Source organism: Haemaphysalis longicornis, unplaced genomic scaffold, assembly GCF_048455015.1.
Source record: "Haemaphysalis longicornis isolate Haplotype H1 unplaced genomic scaffold, Haemaphysalis longicornis Haplotype H1 scaffold_7, whole genome shotgun sequence".
Taxonomy (NCBI): domain Eukaryota; kingdom Metazoa; phylum Arthropoda; class Arachnida; order Ixodida; family Ixodidae; genus Haemaphysalis; species Haemaphysalis longicornis.
Window position 1 is genome coordinate 105,012,852 of NW_027526422.1, and position 20,458 is coordinate 105,033,309.

A 20,458-nucleotide genomic window follows, 5' to 3' on the forward strand; every position below is an offset into this window, starting at 1 on the left:
TCATGAAGGAGCTCAAAAGAACTTTTGCCAACACAATTCACGGAGGAAACATGGCAGTTGGCGGTTCAGCGAAAGAGAGCACCAATCAAGTTAACTTACTAATCTGGTATCACAGTAATACTACTCAAGGTGCACGGATAATGTTAAAACTGAGGACCAAAGGAAGCAGCAGTGGTTGACAAAAATTCCTGAAGGCTGCCGTGTTTCTCGTGTTTTGTTTTTAAAGCCAGAACTTACACCAAATAACGGTGCTGGAATGAGAACCTATTCCCTGAACTATCATTACTATTAAACAAAACTTTATCCACTTCTGAATTCTTTTTTTAAGCTATTTTGCATCTTCCTATGCCTACACTTTTTTTTGACCAACAACGTCAAAGCACTGGCATTTCAAGCAAAAGCATTAGGTTGTGCCTTACTAATAAGCCAGTTTATTTTTCTGACAAAAAAGGTTCTGAACAAAGTTTATTTTACCTCCTTCAGTGCACGAAAGATAACCATTTAAAATGTCATCTGCATAAACTTTACTACATGTACTTCAAGCGCCGGTTTTTAGAGCCCTAGCTTCCCTCTTTTCCACAAATTTAACTTTAAACGAATGCTTTCTGACTGCCTCGTCAAAACTACCTCCAGGATTTATATACTCTTAGAAATGAATGCGCTGAATGCATGCAGACACCATGCCACCATGCTGGGTAGCAAACTCCGTGCCCACTGACCTTGGCCTCCAGGAGGTCGTGGTTCTGCTTGAGCTCCGAGCGCTCTTTTTCCAGCTTCTCAACCTTGGCCTTCAGTTGTAAGACTTCCTCCTACAGCCATGGAGAGAGAGAGAGAGAGAGAGAGAGAGAATACAAAATTCCCTTTTCAGAGGAACAACTTGTAACAACACACGATATGACAAGTGACAAATGTATTCATACATGTACAAGCAAACGCAAACATACACTTAACATGAGCAGTGGATGACACACCCTGTCTTTCTTAGACAGATCATTACTTTCCCCCTCATACTATAATCATGATTCCCCATCACACCCCTCTATCACCTATTATTCATTGACACGGTGACAACATCCCCTTTTAAAGTGTTTCCAATGATTTGGGACTTACTTGGCCCTTTGATCAGATAAGGTTTGACCACGAGCCAGAAATATATGGGAAAGATTTAGAAAAGAAGGATATAGGGAAGAAATGATGACAACCTGAGCTCTAAGACCCGCCTCTACGTTGGTGAGATATCACACCTTATACAGTTCTGCCTCAAAGCACACACGAGAAGCAAGAATTTTTTCATCAGACAAGCGAGCAAAACTGCTGTGGCGGCTGTGATTTCTGTGGCTACACAAACCTGGTAATGGAGAAAATTAAAATAACTGCTTTGAAAAATTTTCCTGGAAAACCCAAGGTGTTTCTCCGCTATATAGATGACTGCTTTTGCATTCTCAAGGAAGGGACAGCACATAACTTCCTGTCGCACATAAATTCGCCAAGCCAGCAATTCACTTGACCGTGGAAAGAGAAACGGATGACGCCTTACTATTCCTGGACGTTTTGATAAAAAGACAGCCAAATTAGTAAGCTGCACCAAGTACAGGAAACCAACCAAAACGAGACGTGACCTACAATTTGGTTCTTATTACCCAACATCGCACACGCCATCTGTAATTTCGGCTCTCCTGCTTAGAGCAAGAGCTGTCTGCTCAATAGATGATGACTGAAAAAGGAAGAAAAAGTTGTCATCACAGATCTGAAGAAAAACAGCTGCACCAGCAACTTAATTTGTCTCATCAAATGCTGTCTTCACCGATCAAGCGGCAACCAAGTAATTTCCGCTCCTGCAACGAAGCCGGTCAACAACATTTACCCTGCCTCCAATATCACCCACTCCTCAACCCCTCCACCCTGTGGCCAACCTTCAGTACGACGGTATCACGCATTCTCAGGAAGTAAGGCATTCTGGTAGCCCAAAAACCCATGTCCACCCTTGGCCCACTCATGCCATGACCAGAAAGGCACCCACCAAAAGAAAAAGCACAAGGGATCTTTTACAATGTCCCCTGTGCACAATTGCCCTATCAATCACATCGACGAAACTTAGAACTTTCAAAAATGGCTCCGACAGCACCAAAATGGCATTTACAAGTCTAACATACAGCACAGTGTATCAGCTAAACACCAAGAAAAAGTGGCCCATTGCACTGGCTTTGTAAGAGTGCAGCTGGCTGACACTGAAACAAATTACTTCAAAAGAAAGCTCCTCAAGTCATGGCATATACAAGTGGCTCGGAGAAAGCTGTACAAACCTAAAAGTGCCTTTCCACCAATTTACACCCACGGCCTTTGATGCTTCACGGCAACGAACAAGTACAAAAAAATCTTCCCCACGTAATTGCTGCTCCTGGTAAAACCTAATGAACTCCGAATGAAGAAGCTGGAAAGGCTCCAAAACATGGGGAGCATTTTGAATGAAGCCCTCGATTGGGAAATCTGCTTTCATCCAAGTTTTTACCCAACCAGACAGTTCTGTCAAAGGCACTCCCACTCAAGCCCACAAGTTTTATAACATCAGAATAGCACTAGCAGATAGCACATAAGCAAGCTCAGCCTGTTTAAACTGGAGAAGACATTGAAGTGAATGTAATTGCTTCATTGTGTACCAAAAAAAATCTTTCATTTTTCATTAATCTTTTTCTTTTCCAGGATTTCGGTTTGATAACGTGGGTGTGGGCAATCTTTGAGGGTGAGGGGGAAAGAGCAACGAGGGTTGGGGGATAAACAGGCATCCTTGATACATCATCATCATCACCAGCCTATCTATGCCCACTGCAGGGCAAAGGCCTCTCCCATTAATCTCCAATTACCCATGTCCTGTGCTAACTGCGACCAATTTATCCCCGCAAACTTCTTTATCTCATCTGCCCGTCCAGCTTTCTGCCGCCCCCTGCAATGCTTGCCTTCTTTAGGAATGATACATTGCCTGCTTGATACATTGCCTCCTTAATTTTGGCACCAATTTGTATCCGACTGTAGCAGTCATATGCAGCAGCCAAAAGAAAGGGGGCTTTTTTTTCTTAATACTCATAGCACAGTTTCCCAATCACCTGCATGTTGTTCATCCATGTTAAACTTGTAGCTGACCTGAATCTGCTGTAAATTAGGGGAAAAAGTAAGACAGAGAAAGAGAGAGAAACTGTGTTGCTTTTGCATATGCACCTATGAACTCCTTGGTCTAAACAAAAAATTAAGCCCCACATTTTTTTTCCACAAGCTTGTCGCCGTAAAAACTTAATAGGTGAGCTGGTTCATGACTCCTCCAAAATGAGTGCAAAAAATAGACTGGACAGACGGAAAATAGACTGTACGAGTGCTCATCCTATTGTCCGTCTATTTTTTGCACTCTTCTTGAAAGAACTGTTACCGTAGTAAGTTTTTCAAGCGCCAAATATTTAGACAAGGGATGTGGGGTACAGTACAAGTCCCTGTACTTTACATCCCTTGTCTAAATATTTGGTGCTTGAAAGTCTTATCATGGTTTACCAACTAGCTCGAACCCACACATTTTTATGTTACCGTAAGTTAATTATAGAGAGCTACTTTCAATAAGTTTGCACATCTTTTCGACGGAGTTCATTCACATTTGATGCAACAAATCCACCATTTTGATATCCACATTTCAGGCTAGCATTTGGCACTCACACTATTCAAGCTCAACTCTTCTATTCCTGCTTTCATTTTTTAGTTTTACTCACCATATGAGCCCTACCTTCTTTTTGCCTCACACTCACCTGGCTAAGCTGCAGCTCATGCTCGGTGCGCTGCACATTGAGCACGGGAGCGATCTTGACGAACAGGCGCCACCAGGACCAGTCCCGGATCTCCAGGAACTTGCGCACGTTGCGCTGGATGCAGCAGATGGCCAGGCACTGCACCTGTTAGTGTTGGGCAGACAGATGATGGGGAAGAGGAGCGCTTAGATGACAGTTTCCCCCAGAGGCACTGTAGAAGTGGGGGGGGTGCCACAGGGTGTGCCCCTGTGCCCTCTGCTGTTCGTTCTTGCCCCTGCTTACCTTTCGCTGCTGGAAGCGCTTGCGTGCCAGGTATCCTCGGAGGTGTGCCTGCAGGTGCACCAGCCCCTCGGCCAGCTTCTCCTCCCGCTGGGACTCCAGGAGGGACAGGGTGCCCGCACGCAGGAAGACCTGCACACACGCACACATGGGGCACACGTCAATGCATGTAGACACCCCCCCAACTTCAGCTTCCTTTTCTTCTCTGTTCGGCAACATTGGTTGTTAAGCAAGCTGAACGCAACCTGTGTTGCCAGACTTAAAAGGAACGGAAGCTCAATGCACAAATGCATGGCTCCCAGCACACACCTCACTGCACAGGAGTGCAGAGGGCAACAACCGCCGCTGCTAGAGAAGAGTACAACAGCAGCACAATGAAATTTTAGTACGAGGATTGGTTGCAACACGTGTACTAATGACGATATGACTGCACGGTTCCTCAACCTGAAGCAGAGCAACTTTTAGTTTCCAGTGAGTCTCAAACACAAAGACTGCTTAGATGCCCTAACTTAATGAAAACATTCGTGAGCTGCAGACACAAATTTACATTTGACGGCGATCAGCCCTCTTTCATTCAGAGCTGCAGTTAATGAAGCAGCTGTCCGTCAAAATAAATTGCTGGTTAAAGTTATGAGAAGTTGTAAAACAAGACAGGTATTATTGTAGTCGTAAAAAGGGGGCCATCCTTCTCAGCATAGTATTCATGGCTGAGGAGCTAGAGAAGAGCTCAAGAAAAAAATATACTTTTCCTGTAATTTCTCCAAATTCTAGCTAAGATGACTCCTAAATAAAGCATCAAAGGTAACCTCGGTTTTTGTTTGCATTCAAGCGTTGGCCTTTTTATAACCTTCTTGCAATTCCTCCAGCAACAAACGGTGCTTTCTTTGACTGGGAGTAATAAAAATAGTTCTTCCTTTAATGGAAGAACTATTTTTTCTCCGTTCTCTGACATTTTTTTTAACAAAAAAAAAAACCACAAACTTAGGGGAGGCGGTGTCATTTTAGCAGCAGCCACACAACTTGGTACTTATCACTAGAGACCGGAGCTTCAGGCACAAAAAATCAAGGTTTTAGGCGCCTATAATAGGCACTGAAAAGTGCCATTTAGGCATTTATAGGCACCGAATACTGTCGTTTAGGCACATATAGGCTCAATTCATATTTACGTCAGCAGCACATTTTGCAACAAATTTTTGACTTGCAGTTAAAAACAGTGAACAAGTCTTGTGCTGTGGGAAAGTGATGTTATTTTCTTTGTGAAAATTAGCCACACAAGAGCTGCTATTTTAACAGATTTATGTTAAATGCAGGTTGATTTGACAACAAAAAAAAGTTTAAAGGCTATGACAAGCCAGACCAATCTCAATGATTTATGGCTTGGGATTGTACCTCATTTCAGTCGATAATTGAGTTTGAAAAAAGAACACTCAACGTTCACTGAAGTTGGGGGAGCATGCTTGTACTTCGGGACGCTTCATGACGTCATTATATCTGAAATATCATAATTTTTGCTTCTCAGAACGTTCGGCAGTTCTTTTAGCACAGGGAATCCAGGAACTTTTATGTCAGACAGAAATGGCTCTGTCGGCAACTGGTCTCTTGCGTATGGTGGCAGATTTGTCATGGACCTTCAAAATAGGCTCAGCATTCCATTCTTAGTCAAAGTGGCCCTCAAGCAGTCAGCTACAGAAATGCTTTCTGCTAAGAGTGTGAAATAAGCACACGAATGTGCCAAGTCACATTCAAGTGTAGCATGGCGTAAATAATTTTGGCTGCAATGCTTTCGTTGTCTGCAAAGCTGTTAGTACCACCAGCGAGTGTTTTTGTAGTAGTTTTCCGCCGTTAGACAAGTTTTTTAAGTGGTAAGAATGGGTTCTGGTGGAAGAGGCACCATTGGTAACTGCAGACCGCAGAAAGATCTTAACTGCACGTATATATTCAGTGAGACAGCAGAATGGCCTCCTGAGCTCTTTGCAGCCCTGATGAACCCCATAGGTAGTAAAGGAAGTGAAATAATTCCGTATCAATGACTGAGCTAATCTGTTCTGCAGAAGCCGATGCTTTTGAAGGAAAGTTGAGCTTGCTATGCTCACAGAGACAAACACAGGAAAAAATATGTACACTTTCACTAAAACACGGTGCTGTCTTCTCATGAAAGTGTAAGTTTTTTTTTTTCCCTGGGTCAGTTTCTTGATACAGACTCAAGGAAATAGGCTTGATATGGATTGAAGGGGAAAATAGGCATTTTGCCTGAACTTCTGGTCTCAACTTGCCACTCTAAGACTGGCAAGTACTATGTGCTAAATTCACATATACAAGTGGTAATACTGATTATTACTATCTCAATCCCAAATGCACCAATCATTTGTAAAATGACAAACCACGGTGTAGAAGATAGGCTTGGGGTGGCAGTATATATGTCCACACATTCTTTTGCCATTTTCTAGTTTGTCAAAAAGCTGTTGGCTGTGGAGTATGGCATATGATAGCCTAAGCATACCTGCCTACTTAGACCTTCGCGAACAACATTCCTTTAGTGTTCCTTTCATTGCCATAACATCTATAAAAATTATGCTTGTACCTGGTTACATTCAAGTGTGCAAGAATCACAAATTCATTACATACTGTGCAAACTCAATGCATGAAGCCAAGTGTCAAGGCTGCTCTGGAGCAGCGCATTTTAGCACAGGGCCAGAAATCGTTCCAATATTTACAAGGAGCATGACATTTTATTTATTCAGGGTATGAAAAACTTGGTGTGCTCATGGATTTAAAAAATTGACACAGCTTGCACTAGTGGTGCTAGGCTGGAGAGGCAGCAGAGCTGGCCGCCCCTCTCCGTTTGTCGGAGACCCGGCTTTTCCCCCTCGCATGGATTGCCAAACTTGCCACTGAAAAGTTCTCCATGACTGGCAGGCCCGCATCGTTTTATCCGCAGGCTTTCACATCTACCCCAAAGTGGACCGCGCCTTAGCACGTGATAGAACCCACGGCAACCAGCTTTGAGAACCCCGGCGTTTGTAGCGCGAACTTCAGGTGTGAATGCACGTGAATTGGCAAGGAGAACAGCAAGAGAGAGAGAGAGAGAGAGAGAGAGAGAGAGAGAGAGAGAGAGAGAGAGAGAGAGTTGACCGAAGCCGGGTGCACCTCACAAGGTGCACACTAACGTGTGCTTGATAATTTTTGTGGGTATTTTTTTCTGGTAACAGTGGAAGGTGGAACTAAAAGCTTAAAAGAAAGTTGAGAGAAGCGTGAAAGCTAAAAGTGCATCCAACTTTCGATGAAAGTGCATCCAATCGACTGCCAAACCTTCAAAGATCCAAATCGCAAACGAAGAATGAACCCATGCAACAATTTTTCATGCACTAAGTAAACACATCTATGAACGATCTAAATGTATACCGACATGTGGTGTATGAGATAAAGGTACAGTGGAATCTCGGTGATACGAATTCGGTTGATACGAATTTCGTTGTGATAGGAATTATCAAAATTCCCTGGCCAAGATGCAATTGTAAGCAACGTAAAAAAATTCGAATGATCCGTACGGATTTATCACTCCGGTGCGGGTGATACGAGCAAGCGAGCCGCAAGCAGACAACTGCGGCGTGGACAGGAGGCGAGAGTGTTGGTGGAGCCGTGCGGCCCTGGTTGCGCGCGGGCACAAAAGCTGACGGTTACCCTCCTCGTGGGGTGTTCACAATAGCGGCACAAGAGGTGCTGCCCCGAACGAACCGAACATGTCGCCCCCTCGACGCCTGTTCTGTCTCCCTCCCTTTTATCGCCCGCTACAAACTCTTCTCTCTGTACCTTTCGTTTCCGCTGCCACCTGTCGCATGCTGCCACCTGTCGCATGCGCGGCACGTTTCCATTTTTTCTCGTTTTCTGATGATACGAATTTTCGGGTGATATGAATATTTTCGCCGCCCCTTAAGATTCGTATGACCGAGATTCCACTGTATACTATTGTACTCCTCCTTTATGATCAATGCGTGTATTGTCTCCTCTACAACTGCTCCTTTTTCACGATTTTCAAGTAACCGTTTTGACACAATGGAAGCTTGGTTTCACGCAGGCACCAGGTGTCCAGAGACCTTATCAGAGCTTTTCGGTTGATCAATCGGTCTATGGAAAAATGCATTAGTTTTCTGACAGAACTCCATTGGTCCCACTAAGAAAGCTTTCGCTTTAAAAAGCTGTAGCCCCACAGCCTGCGTTTTTGTGTACCTAGTATGTATTACAGCCTCTACCATGATGTCAGGAAACTCTCGAGTTTAAGTCCAATGCATTCTATCCTGCTGCATAAGAATTCACCATGACTACAGTGTTGTTTTGCACAGCAGAAGAACATTCGCTTTGCTAGAGGGACCTGCTCAAACGGTCTAGCAAATCTGTTTGCAAAGCAACCTCTGTGGCGATTTTTGATACACCTGGTCAATGCAAACTACATTTGGTAGACAATGTTTCAAATGCTTGGTGTTTTCATGAAAGTTGTGAACTAATTTGACGCGACAGACTGCACGGTGGTTATTTACCAGCTGAGTCGTGGGACGCAGGTCCTTGAGAAATGAACACCTAAGAGTGAGGCCAGCACATGCCTGGCAGTCAGAATGGCATGAGGGTGCACGCAACATAGCTTCTACCACTGCAACCGGATCAATCATGACCCAAAAAGAATTACCAAAAACAATGAATTCTTAACTGTTGGATTGCCATACACCGCTCTGCTCCACATTGTGCCTCTTTTGTTGGCTTCCCTGGTACACACAAACGTATTGCTGGGAAAATGTTTCTCTGGGGAAAATATAGGCACATATAGGGAACGTTTACAGATATCAAAGTATGAAAGCCCCAAGGCTGTTTCCCTACGATGTGGTATACACTGAGCACCTTGAGAGTCAACTTCACTGATAAGTAGGCATGCATTGGTGAGAAAATGTAACTTCAGTGGCTGTATAAGTGGCTGATGATGACAATAATTGGCTGTTTAATGGTGCAAGGCCAGCGGCGGGCGTATGACGTGTACAGCTCCGAGTGACATGAGCGCGTGGGCGTGGCTTTGAGGTGCTCAGCTGTTGCACGGAGCCCGGTGCGCTCATCTGGAGAGCTGAGGTTCTGAGCACTGTAGCTCTGCACGCAATTATAATTTCGCAAATCTAATGATGGTTATCGGTTTACTTGATGACCCTCTATAATTTCCTCATTGCAACCAAATACCTAACAAGAATAATTAAAAGGGCAATTAACAAATTATAGTTAATTATATCAGTGAATAATACTTGGAGACCGTTTTATTGTGTCCGCCATGGCATTTGACCACTTCGCGCAAGAAAAACAATTTTACCTCCGAAAGCCTATTTTTTAAAATTACTTAGTCTTCTTTGTAACACCCTGTAGTAAACGTGGTGTGACAACTAAGTATAAGTGGTTCTAAACGAAAACGTCAAGGGCTAGGACCTTTTATTTACAGCATTTTCGTATGTGGCAAAAGTGTGGAACATGAAGCATACACACAGACAGATGTGTTACCTGGATAAGTCCACAGAGAAATGCTCACACATTCAATGCTTGTGTACGCACTTAAAAAAAAACACGCACCCTGGAAAGGATGCCTCACCTGGCTCAGCCCCAGCCGGTAGGTGCTGGGCTCCAGATCCAGCTGTTGGAGCAGGGCCTCCGTGGCCGCCCGCTCATCTCCTCCGGACTCCCCATTGACGGTGGGCCGGGAGGAGTCCGACGGTGCCAGCAGGCCATAGCGCCGCCGGAACTCCAGGTACAGCAGGTTCTCGGGGAAGCCTGTTGCGTTTGGACGGACAACAGGGACAGGTTTTATAAGGAGGCCTACTCGTGACTTTCAGCTTTCCTTGCAAAGAGGGTGTACTGTTGGGCAAGTTGGTACAGTTGAACCTCGTTGTAACAAAGTAGTATCAGGACAGTAATTCAGTTCGTTATATCCGACATTCGTTGTAACCGTAGAGCTAAAAAATCGATTCAAACCAATTGGTAAGCTGGCTCCGGCAAAAATCCTTGATACAAAAACACAATATTTTAATGTACGAACCTAATATAAACAAGGTAGGTACCCCTTATCTTTCTCCTTTGGGCATTTCAAGCTCAATGAACCAGAGCATGAAACAGGAAATTACAACAGAGCAAAGTTCATTTGACAAAACAGGCCTGCGTTCCTATTTTTTCAAGGAAAGGTGTGATCTTTGTCTGGTGGCTATTCACACCATCGAGCGGATGAAGTTTTACACAGCGTCCACGAAGAAAGGGGCCTTTTCTACTTCTGCAGTTCTGGATGCCGGGAGCTTTTCCAAATAGCTTCTCAGCCTACTGGTCAAATATTGGTCAAATGTTTCTTCGTTATATGCAATAGTACGCACAGCTCCCAGAGTTTCACTTTTATTATAAAAGAATAAGTGTTATGGAAATGAAGTGTGACCGACCAAAGTTCGTATTTAGTTCGCTATAGCCGATAATTCACTATATCAGTGTTCGTTATGACAAGGTTCAGGTGTAGTTCATTTTAAAATAGCTACACTGCGAAAAGGGACCGAGACACGAGAAAAAACAGGACGAGCGCCGAGATGAGCGCTCATTCCGTCTTTTCATGATGTATTCGTTCCTTTTCGCAGTACTATAGCTATTTTAAAATTGTTTGCAAACTCTGAAAGGTACCCCTCCAAAGGACATAATTTTTACCTTCTTGTGACCCCCGTATATGCAATCAGTAAATCTGGGTTGGATTGAAACAGTGAAATTTTCTAATCGAATCAGGTGAGAATATTTAAGGGGGGACATGGCATTTAAAATCAACTTTCTTGCTTTTTCAACTTTGATAAAAACTGGTACAAGGACTGAAAATGCTTCCGTGATACCAACATAAAAATTTCAAACCGATATCTTTAAACCGTTTTTATTTATTTTCTTTCTGTTCACCTTGTACCGAGCATAAACGACTTACACAATGCAATATAAAACTCGTTTAAAGCACTTTGCCTTCCATGATGGATGGATGACATGACCTTCTTAGATTGTTTTATTTACAACATAATTTCTTTTCAATTTTTTGTGGGGGGTGGGGAGGCATGTAGACTGTTAACGAAAACTCTATCAAAAAATACGCGGAAAGAAATTTGGAAAAAGAAGGAATGTCACGACCTGAACTGTTCCTCAAGGAATTTAGTGAAAAAAAAAAATGGATTCAAAATAGACCCAGTGGTTATGAAAAAATGAGTGGAACAAACAGTGCCAGTGGCAAAAAAATAGGTTTGAGAAAATGGAGTTCTACCTCAGATTTAATTTATCAAAAGGCACCAAGTTATGGTCTTTCGTGTGTTTTTGACCACGGGGCTTCTTGAATGCCCCGCCTTGGAACTGAAGTGCCTCTTGCAACCTTTTTTTCGCGACAAAACAATCTTTTCAGCTGCTGTGTGAAAAATATGTAGCCCACCTTGGAAACCAAATTGGCCACGGAGAAACAGTCTTTCAACGCAAAGGAAATGATCTGGTTCCCTGTATTGCACTCGACAACTTCCCTATGCAGAGCTGTCACCATGGCAAGGAGTGAGGCATTCCTTTCCTTGACATAAATTTGAAAGCCTACTCTCGGCTTACTTAATATTTTATAACCTTGCCTGCAGCAGCAACTTAGTACATGTGTTCTACTGCCAAAAGTTCAGAGCATCACAAGGACACAAACTTTAACGCTAACTTCAAGGTATATACATTGTTTCAATACTCTTTGACATTCAGGACAGCCAATTTTTGCCATAGCACTGCCAATATGCACGAAACTGTATGCATTGGTGTTATTGATTTCCCTCAAAAACTCAATCTGGAAGATGCTGTGGCCGTAAGGTACATTTTTAACACATGAACAGGTTTTTTCTCTACATAGACCACTTTGCATGACCACTGTGAGTGCCATGGATAACGTTGCGCAAGGAAGGCGATATGGCTCGCACACTCCACGTCGCACATTACCCCAACATATCGAACTTTGAGTAACCCTGCTATGGTTTGTCACGTTGCTTTGAAGATTAAATTTAATGTCGCAGGCATTAATTACAACTACCGTATTTACTCAAATCTAGGCCAATACTTTTTTTTTTAAAGTTGTTTACGAAAGTCGGGGGACGGCTTAGATCCGGGGATGCGGCTTTCCTGTCACCTGTAGACACTCAACGCCAACTCATGGCCACAGGCTTGCAGCCTGCAGGTTTGCAGGCTCCATTTCGCTTGTTTAAACGTTGTGAACCCAGCTGTCAGTGTTCCATGATTGCTTGTGTTCGTCGCCACGAGACCTTGAGAAGCGGCCGTGTTCACGGCACAATGGTGCCTACTAGGTGGTGCCACTACTCCGTGACTTTTTAGCGGAAGGCAGTCTTGGAGGCCGACAGAACTTCAAACCTCCAAGCACAGCGAGACTTCGGAGTCGATGAGAAGAATGCGCACCGGTGGCGGAAGCAGCAGAATCAACTTTTCAACTCTGCCTCCAAGTGAATGGACAGGCTGTGGAAGCATTGCAATGACTGGCTGACGGTGCAAAATCACGAACTCACACCGAGTGGGCGCGTCAAGCCGCTTCACTCAGCCAACTGGCGAACTGGGTCACCGCGGCATGGGACGAAATTCCAGCTGAGCTAATTGTGCAGGCCTTCCATTAGGTGCAGCATCTCAAACGCGCTGGACGGAAGTGAGGACAGTGCGCTGTGGGAAGGCGACAGTGACAAAGAAGACAACGATGTTGACAACGACGACGAGCGGCCCTTGAACATGCTACGACAAGCACCGCAAGCTTAATAAAGTGCGCGGTCTAGTCTCAGTCCCGTGCCTTTATTCATTTGGCTTACATTCGAGGTAAGCTTTTTTTTATTTTCTGACCTTCCGAATTTTGGGGGTTGGCCTAGAATCGAGGGCGGCCTAGATTCGAGTAAATACGGTACCTGCGTTCAATCGCAACCGGTTGCGCATTAAGGCACTGCTCCACCGAGCCACGGCAATGCGAAGCGCACTGCAGCTTTTGACACTACGATCGTTTCTTTGCTAGCGAGTGCGCTGTCAAACATAGCAGCAACTAAGTGTGTAAACACCGCAAATCGGTCAAAAGGTCACTTCACGAACCTCTATTACAAATGCACGCACCACATTTCTCACATTGGAAACGAGCCACGGTAAAGTCACATGCACCCCGTTGCAGTCGATGGCCTCCGCCTTTCACCCCACGCAACTCCCCATACCCTCGATCACGATTCAAAGCATTTCCATTGCAATAACGTTCGTGACGAATATTACAACAATAAAATGACTGAACAGAAACTCGGCTGACAGAAGCAGTGAAAATTAACCCGGATTGTGCACTATGCAGTTCGTGTAGCTGCCATCATGCATTGCTGAAGCAATGCCCAATCGGGAAGGCAGTAAGCCCATTTCGACCAGAAGGCCTATTGCAATTTAGAATCTGTTACTGGCTTTGTTTCAGTGTTTCTTTTTCTGCCGTTCGTGCGTTTGTTATTGAGCGATGATAAAAGAGGCGACCGGAAAATGAAAAATGACGGTTCGGCCGATCAAGCGATGTGAAAACGGCCATGCCAAGTGGTCTTGTTATGGAGATACAGTGCTTCTAAAATGCCCGTTTTTGTTTTTTTCGTCAACTTGCCTAAATATTAGGTCACTGTGGCTGATACAAATATTTGTCTCATATCACTTTGCAACAGTTTTCAGTAGAAAAGCTTTGTGAACACATAGAATACAAAACATAAAAGCCAACTATGCCACTTCCAAAAAGACAACGCTTTGGTTGTTTTTCCAAGGTTGAAAGCTGCATTGGCAAGTGAAACAATTTTTGTTATTTATGAACCAATCATATTAGGAACATTTACGTAGTTACGTATCCTAATAACAAAACTGAGATATCCTTTATACTTTTTGAGCTACAAGACTAATTGCCAGTAACTTGTAATAAGCATAATTAACTACTTAAGCAAGAACTCAGCAAGATTTTTTATCAGTGCGATCAGGAAGTTCTATTGTGTGCAAGGAAGCTATTAGATCAGTGCTTTATTTCCTTTAGGTATCCAGAAAGAAAGGGAGAAGTTCCACTATCCTTTTTTGTGAAACTATTTCCGGTTTCAAAAGGAATGTGAGGCTTCTTTGTTTATTTATAGCTAAAGGACATAAAACAGTAATATAATAGCCTTCTTGCACAGAATACACTGAAATAAAAATCTTGAGTTCTTGCCTAATTAGTCAATCATGCTTAATGCAACTTCCAGGTAATTATTCTTGTAACTCGAAAAGTACAGAAGATATCCTAAAAGCGATTTCAGCTTTATTGTTACGATGGTTAATTACATGAATACTCCTCATCTGATTAGATGTGGCCCATAAATGAAAAGTCTTTTTCATTGCAACTTAGAAACGGTGGCATTAGAACTTATTTTTTGCTTTCCAACGAATCTTATGAAACTTAATGGGCTTGTTCAGTTTTCTTAGCTGATATCAAATATGCAATTATTGATTAGGGTTTTTAGTTTCTGAGATAATTAAAATATTTCTTGATTGTTCTTGAGAAGAACAGAAAAAACTAATCAACAAAAAATTACCAGCAAGGTATGAAAAGATACCAGAAGTTGTAAAGAATGAGAAGAATAAAATGTGGGAAGCAGTTTTCTTTTTTGTTTTGCAATCACATAAAAGTTTACATTAATTCTATCTTCTGGGCTAGAAGTACTCCTGCTAACCAATTAAAAATAACCCTAATTAAACAACTACCAAAACGCAAACTGCAAAATCTGATTTTTTTTTTATTGATTGGTTTAAGCATTCAGCTTTATGCTGCAAAAGAAAATATCTGTCTAGCTGGTCTACATGCTGGGATGTGCCTCTCAAAAACTTCCTATCGCTGCAATACCACTCATGGTGAACGAGGAGAAAATTTAAAAAATCATTATTTTTCATTGAAATTGGGCCTGCACGGCTTTTATAGGTACCTGGTACTGTTCAAATACCAACTTTTCGGAGGGAAAACTGTGCACACTGAGGAAAAAGTGATACCCCGAAAAATGCTCTTTTGGCCAATTTTTTCATCCCAAAGACCCACGTGCCCCCTTAAAGCAGCTTCTCCCAACCGCTGTCAACAACAACAGCCGGACTGAAAACCCACACCCCAGAAGCTTAGAGGCACACACTCGGAGATTCCAGCAGCACACCCACCCTGCTTGCGGACTCGCACGGCATCCAGGATCTGTGCCCCCTTGAGCTGCGACCGCACAAGATCCACATCGAAGCGGGGTTCCGCGCCATCATCGCCCGCTCCCCCTCCGCCGTGGGTGGCCCCCTCCCTCTTCTCGCTAGGAACCAGGCAGTGGACAAAGTGGAGGCGAGTGCGACGCACCACCTCCAACAGGCTGTCCTGCATGAGGGGGCACCATCACAGGGGGGAGGCACTACGGTCAGACCCCAAATGCAACGGACCCGGATACAGGGGGTTACACTCCACAGCGATCACACAGAACTTACCAATATGCGTGCAAAATGGCACCCTCTAACTCGTCCCTTATGGCACCGTAGGCCATCGGACACGGAGTTCCGATGATTTCAATTGTCCAGCGAAAGCTAAAAACACCGCCTTGCGGACAACTAACGCCATTTGGTGTATTTATTGACAACTCTTTTTTTCAATATTATTTTTTGTTGCTGACATTTCTCTCCTGGAAACGGCGCCGAAAATGGCGTCCACTTTACAGCGCGCTGCACAAAAGTGGACAGCTGTGGCAGGGACTTCAGCAGCTACTTCTGCTGATTTTTGTTACCCCAGCATTAGCGATAACTCCAGCAACGATGTGGATTCGTCAGATTTTAGTTCCAATGAAGACGCTCCTATTCAGCGACCTCGGACTTTGACAGGTGCTGCCAGGTAACATTCGTTTTTGATTGATTGATTGTAGGGTTTAACACGCCGAAGCAGCGCAGGCGCTGAGGCGCACCGTAGTGGAGGGCTCCGGATTAATTTTGACCACCTGGGGATCTCGTGCACTGAAATCTCGTACGCACGGGCGTTTTTGCTTTTCGCCTCCATCAGAAAAGTGGCCGCCGCAGCCAGGAAACGAACCCGCGACCTTGAAGGTTCATTTTTGACTTTGCGCTGCATTTATAAACAAAACGTACTCCCTATCTGACGACTGCGGTTTTACTGGACAGCGTGCAGTGGGGATATTTTGCCAAATGCACTGCACTGTAACGCGTTATCACTTACAAGATAGCCTGGCACTCATGATAGCTTGCGCTGCGAAGCAACGCACGCCACATCTCAAGGGCACTGGAATTTTTTTTCTTGTTTCTTACCACTGAAGTGATAAGCATTTTGTGTGATAACACAAACAAGTACGCTTGGATGCATGTTTTAGAGAGGTTGACTTACTGTCGAGTGGCTTCGCGGAGTGGCATAGCCGTGAGGGCCGCTAGGCTGATAGGCCCACAAAAATCCAAAACTTGGTACACAGCGTTCATGAATATATTGAATCATAGCTTAGGAACGCAGGAACAGCTTGTATATCTTAGAATTCCTAAAATAATTTTTAGGCTCAGTACAATCGCCTATATACATCGTGTGTATACTTTTTAGTACATTTTTATTTGACTGATAAACTGTAAATAATTGTACCTTTCACAAAACTACTGTTATGTGTTTGAAAGAGCAATGTGTAAGGTACCATATCATGCATAGCAAGGTTAAATGTGTCCAGTAGCTCAAGAGAACAAAAAGGTTTTGTGGAAGCACTCAAAATCGGCTGTTTTTTCCCGCCGCAACGAAAGAGTTAATAATGTGACTACTGAATATACCAATCTTCAAACCCCATTACCACCATGGCCATGCAGTTGACTGCATCAATAACATGCAGTCAAGACTAAGTGATGCAGGTCTACACAGCTGTTAGTGTGCTAAAACATTTTCGTGGAAAATTTTCTTTTTTTCCAAGAAGCTCAAAACAACTGATGCTGCTACAAGGGCATCAGCTAACAACAGTTTGGAATGAAATGGTATTGATTTGGACTAGCATACAACAAAGTGCTTTTTCAGGGCTATCCTCACGTTCTGCAGGAAATCCAACTATAGTTCACAGTGCAGCTTCAGTGCAGCAATCAAACATTGGCGTTTCTTGTTTTGTAAGAATGAAACCATGTGTAAAGTCAGGGCCGTAGCCAGAAATTTTTTTCGAGGGGGGTTATGGATTTTGGGAAGGGGGTAGTTTTGCTGAAAGCAATAGTAAGTATTGCTTACGTGCTGCCTGGAAAAGATTTCGGGAGGGGTTCGAACCGCCAAACCCCCCCTCTGGGTACGGCCCTCTAGTGCACCAAATGGTAATACATAAAATTATTTCGATGAATCATTTTTGGAGTATAGAAGTCTATTCGCTAACTTAGGTTTCTGTTTGATGAAGCTCACTGTTGACCTCTATGTCCTAATCTGGGGTTTCAAGAAGCCTAAAAGGCATAGAAAGCAATATTAAGAATTTATCGTCATCGTTCTAGTCAGGGGACTATGACATCACAGGGTGCCTATTTGATAAACTACTATACCCAAAGCAAAACAGTTTAACCTTTGGTTGACACCCTTTTCACAAGAAATAAACATGAAACACAATGCTGTGTCTAACATCTATCTTCAGACAAGTGACCTGCAGCTTTAATTCGCCTGAACTCTGCCGGATTCCACTTTCACCGATTGAATAAAATGCTTTCCTCCTTCCAACATTATTATTTTGGCCTTCCAGAAAGACACGCCCCCCACCTTTGCGCAAGTTGTAGTTCAAAACCATTGTTCCATTCAAGATTTTAACTGCGACTCTGTGACGTCCAATGCTGGCGAACTGTCACAGGGTTAGGGCGTGACACTGGTCCAACGAAAACCCTGCCGGGCACTCACGGTGGTGTGCTTGACCTGCAGGGGCACCGAGCGGCGCTTGGTGCCGGCTACCGACTGGGCCCGCCGGATGCTGGAAGTCCGCCGGAGCGACGACGTGTTGCCAGCCGCATCGATCGATAGGCTGCTGCCACCCATGCTGCCCAGGGTGGGGGGCACTCCACGCGCAGAGGAAAACAGCTGGCTCACAGGTTCTCTGTGGTCGGAAGGGGAGTGATCAATAAGAAAAGTCCACAAAAGATTCCTCTCAAGCTAAAAACTGCCTTCCAAGAAACCTGCCTTCAGAGAAAAATCTAACCTGCCTTCCAAAAAAAAAGCCAGTGCCTGCCTTGGTACTTTCTCGGCACACCAATGGCACTTGCACCAGCTCTTCACTTACTCATCCCAAATAGTGAATGGGGAAATGAGATGGGTGAAGCTTAGCTAAGGAAGGTACATCAAAATGTAAAATAAGTCCAAGTGGGAACTCCTGTTGGACCCTTGTTTTAAACAGCCGCTAAACTTCAGTTAAACAACTAGCAGTAAACTAATTTCTAGCTTGAATTTTGGCTAAATGTTTTGTCCCGCACGAGTACACTCAAAAGATTTATGCAAGTAAACACAACCCCTATCATTCCCGACTACAGCTGGTGTCTTAATAGCCCAACAATTTTCAGTAGTGCCCAGCCCTCCCAGCTTGAAAGCAGCACTGCTAACTGGCACACTCTCACATGTAAAATCGCCTTAACTGGAGGTATAACTGTGCACGTCTTTCGAAGGACATAGAACAAAGGTGCCAGAAGGAATACAGCAGCAGTAGAAAAGCTTTCCTCCTGCAGGAGGCTGTTGCTAGCCTCCACAAAACAAAAAGATGAACGGGCCAGCCCCCCTATGTGAGGCAGCTGGCTTGAAAAGACAAAGGCTGTGGCATCCGGCCCCCTCCCCCCTCATCCAGATCAGAAAGTTGCTCACTTCTGTGACTCCTGCAGCAGCAGCGGAGCCTGTCGGAAGGCAGAGGTCTCGCGGCCACTTCTCAGCCAGCCCTTGCAGCTGTAGGTGACCGGCAGCGAGCCCATCTGGTGGAACACTGTGAACTCTCCCGACCGCACGCCCCGCTCCAGCAGCAAGGGGTGCTCTGCAACAAACAATACACTGGCATCAGTGATCCACGATGGGAGTGCCAAAAAAATATTCTTGGCGTACCGTATTTTCGCACGTACAACCCACCCCTGCATATAATCCACACCCCCACCTTCAGCCCGCCGGAAAAGAAAAAAAAATACTCGCGTATTGCCACACATTCAATACAGGAACGCCTGCCCCAAAGCTACTGCTCAAGCAACACATCACATACTGCGTAGACAGAAAAAGCGTACATTTAGCAAGTAGAATACATTGACTGCAAGGCGATAGTCACAATTCACTCAGTGTCACTGCTCTCGCTAGAGCTATCACTTGAGCTGCAGTCCCTACTATTGTACACAAATTCATCTTCGGTTCCATTCATGTTGTCTTTTCTTCCTTGTCCTTGTATGTTTTGCACAATTACTGCCATGGAAGGCTTAGCTGCATAGGAGCTTCACGGCACAACACGCATTGCCGTGAAGCTGCACTAAAGGAAAAACTCCGCGTATTTTTGCACCCCTACTTTGCCACTGAAAATTTCACACTTTTGGTGTAGGTTATACGCACGAAAATATGGTACTTAAGCCTGCCCACGTGCTTTGAACGCAAAAGCATTGTGGCTTACCCTAGCATTACTTACTTATCAGACTCCTGTTGCAGATTTCTAATTTACTGCCAACATGAACGCTGATGGTGACAGCGGCTGGGAGTGATGACAGCGGCCAGGAATTGAGCCATCGTCCTTGGGCTCAGCAGTACAACGCCTTGGCCACTGAGACACCATGGTGGGTGCGCCACATTTGTACATCTTTGCTTCCTTCGCTTTCATCGAGTGTCTTTTCTCGGGCGGCGGAAATTACTAGGTCCTAAAACTGGTGTACCAACCCCCGCAGTTGTTGCGACCCCAGTGCTCACCGCGAGGCTGCGCCGAGGCAGCTGCCTGGAGCAGCTTGTCGAGGAAAGCCTGGTCTGTGTTGCCCGGGTACAGGCACTCGTCGTCCAGCAGTTGGAGCAAGCCGCACCACTGCTGGCTTCCACCAGCAGCCACCTGCTGCCTCAGGTCGGTGGAGGAGGCCCGCAGCCCCGAAGAGGACGGGGGAGGGCTGCGGTCCAGCAGAGACACCAGGGGCGCAGGGGAGGGGACCTCCCCAAACTCCGACATGCTATCCAGCACCACCGCCTCCTGCAGCGCCCCCAGGGTGCGTCAAACGACAACAAGAGGGGGCCCACCGACAGCCCCTGGGGAATGCCCACACGGGTTAAACGAGCAATGCTCCAAAGAAAATTAATGGAACATCGATACGCACACGTTTGAGATTGTTTGAGCATCTCATTCCACTCTCTCATGAGCTTATTGGCT

At 44.7% G+C, this 20,458-nt stretch overlaps 1 protein-coding gene across 3 annotated transcripts in view; it reads right to left on the reverse strand.

Moving 5' to 3' along the window:
• Nucleotides 1-20,458, reverse strand: part of LOC144146767 (unconventional myosin-XVIIIa-like) — a 198,370-nt gene that overhangs the window by 101,001 nt on the left and 76,911 nt on the right. For all 3 annotated transcript variants that reach the window (XM_077678699.1, XM_077678696.1, XM_077678697.1), the window contains exons 13-20: nt 20,014-20,281; nt 18,946-19,108; nt 17,998-18,190; nt 15,285-15,483; nt 9,682-9,860; nt 4,068-4,196; nt 3,786-3,929; nt 720-809 (exon numbers count right to left, since the gene is read on the reverse strand). In XM_077678699.1, the coding sequence (XP_077534825.1) occupies nt 720-809; nt 3,786-3,929; nt 4,068-4,196; nt 9,682-9,860; nt 15,285-15,483; nt 17,998-18,190; nt 18,946-19,108; nt 20,014-20,281 (1,365 nt within the window). The remainder of the gene's footprint in view (nt 1-719; nt 810-3,785; nt 3,930-4,067; nt 4,197-9,681; nt 9,861-15,284; nt 15,484-17,997; nt 18,191-18,945; nt 19,109-20,013; nt 20,282-20,458) is intronic.